Here is a 1,918-nt window from a genome sequence, read left to right as displayed (position 1 = left end):
ATATTCACATATAAAACATTTATATTATAGAAATGCATATTTGTATGCGCTGCTTCCTGGATCTGTCGACCAGAAGACAGCAGAGATCGAAGATTTTGAAATGATTTTTTTTTGAGTCAGCCAATCAGAAAATTGAATAGAGCATTTTCACACAGGGTAGATACGTCTGAACAATTACTCCGAAAAAACCTACTCCTGATAAGTACAACCCCCAGAGTTATATCACAAGGCTAAGCTTTTATCTAGTCCTATAGAACTGTAAATATTTTGTAGGCCCCAGGATCCACCAAGGTTTAAAAAAAAAAAAAAAAAAAAAGTTGAGGATCATTGCTCGACATAGCAGATTTTTTTTTTTTTTTTTTTGCGTTTGTTAAAATTTTCTAACAAAGTTCTACAGCCCTTCTTTGAATATCATGGGGAATCCCGGGGAAAACTCAGGCATTTAAAGTTTAGATCAGATAAAATAAACGAATAAGTTAAATTTTAAAATTAAATGGGTTTAAATTTTATTTTAGGTACAAACGCCTTTTATGGTGAAGTTTGGGGTGGGGGACCACTTAGTAACAAGGGGCCAAACCCCATGATTCTTTAAAAATCAAATGCCCAGAGAGGCTCAAGCGTGGTACTTTACTCAGTAATTTACATTATCCAAATTTTTTATCTGAAGGTTAATCAAGACATATATAATTCCTATTTAAGGGCCCCAAATCCCCAAGCTATTAGAGAAGACCAATATTAGTTCTCGCGAGGGCTAGGAAAAACATAATCCGTATATACAACGTATATTATTATGGTGTGTGTGAGCGAGAGAGAGCATGAATTGTATGCATATAAAGAAGTGTAAAAAGAGAGCATGCGTGAGATAGAGTGTATCCAGTCTTTCCTTTAAACTTTGGATAAGATAAAAAGAATGATAAGTAGTGCTATGATTATTGTATCAAGTTACATTCCTTGCCATATATCTTATTTCCTAGTTCCATCCCTATTTCAAACACGATGCCCTCAGCGCGCTGACGCTCAGCAATTTCCAGCAGCTCAAAGACGTGGGCAGGAAGAGGGTGGGGAGTGGGCAGGATGCTGGACTGGGGCTGGAAGCCGTTCTCGTTGGCCACGAAAGAGACAATTGCCTGGGTACCGCCCCTCGAGGATAAAGCTGCAAAAATAGGGAATAAACAATAATCTCATCGTTGGTAAATGTTCGGGAATAATTTTTTTTCTATGTACCTTAAATGCTTACAGATATTATTAAAGAGTTCACAAGATCTTTAGTCAACGTCTCATGGAACCTTAAATTATCTGCAATTTATGCTTTAGGCAAACGAACTGTAATAGTCTGCATGTCTTATCTTCGCAGAAGTCTTGACCACTTACGTGTAAGATCCTCCTGGTTGATTTGGCCTTCGGCTCCGATGCTTCCAGAAACGGCTGTGTTGATGCCGTTGTCGGCTTCTAGGGCGTAGGAGAAGGTGCCGTCCTCGTTGGCTACGCGCTCATCGCGAAGGAGCTCGACCACTCGCTCCTGGAGCTGAGGGGCGGCAACAGCCACGGCGACGAGACAGGCAAAACGATCTGTACACAGAAAGCAGTATGCGAATAGTTTTTGTAAACTGTTTGCATGTATATAAATCAATGTATCCTCTTATTTACAAGTATTATAGAAGAATCAAATCTAAACAAAATACATTTATGTGTGTATCTATATTAATATATCTATTATGTATACATCTGCATATGCACACACACACACACATACCAATACATATATTTATGCATATGTACACATAAATACATATACAAACCCGTGTGTGTGTGGTGTGTGTGTGTGTGTGTGTGTGTGGTGTGTGTGTGTGTGTGTATGTGTGTGTGTGTGTGTGTGTGTGTGTATGTGTGTGTGTGTGTGTGTGTGTGTGCATATACT

General features: G+C 38.8%; 1 protein-coding gene across 1 annotated transcript in view; it reads right to left on the bottom strand.

The window, feature by feature from the left end:
• Window positions 1-644: 644 nt before the first annotated feature.
• LOC119571843 (cuticle protein AMP1A-like) overlaps window positions 645-1,918 on the bottom strand; it is an 8,935-nt gene continuing 7,661 nt past the window's right edge. Inside the window, exons 5-7 of the mRNA XM_037918961.1 lie at window positions 1,372-1,569; window positions 947-1,153; window positions 645-661 (exon numbers count right to left, since the gene is read on the bottom strand). Of these exons, the coding sequence (XP_037774889.1) occupies window positions 645-661; window positions 947-1,153; window positions 1,372-1,569 (422 nt within the window). The remainder of the gene's footprint in view (window positions 662-946; window positions 1,154-1,371; window positions 1,570-1,918) is intronic.

This window comes from Penaeus monodon, unplaced genomic scaffold (genome assembly GCF_015228065.2).
Source record: "Penaeus monodon isolate SGIC_2016 unplaced genomic scaffold, NSTDA_Pmon_1 PmonScaffold_8322, whole genome shotgun sequence".
Lineage (NCBI taxonomy): Eukaryota > Metazoa > Arthropoda > Malacostraca > Decapoda > Penaeidae > Penaeus > Penaeus monodon.
The sequence above is the reverse complement of the archived record's forward strand: the minus strand, read 5'-3'. Positions and strand labels throughout refer to the sequence as shown.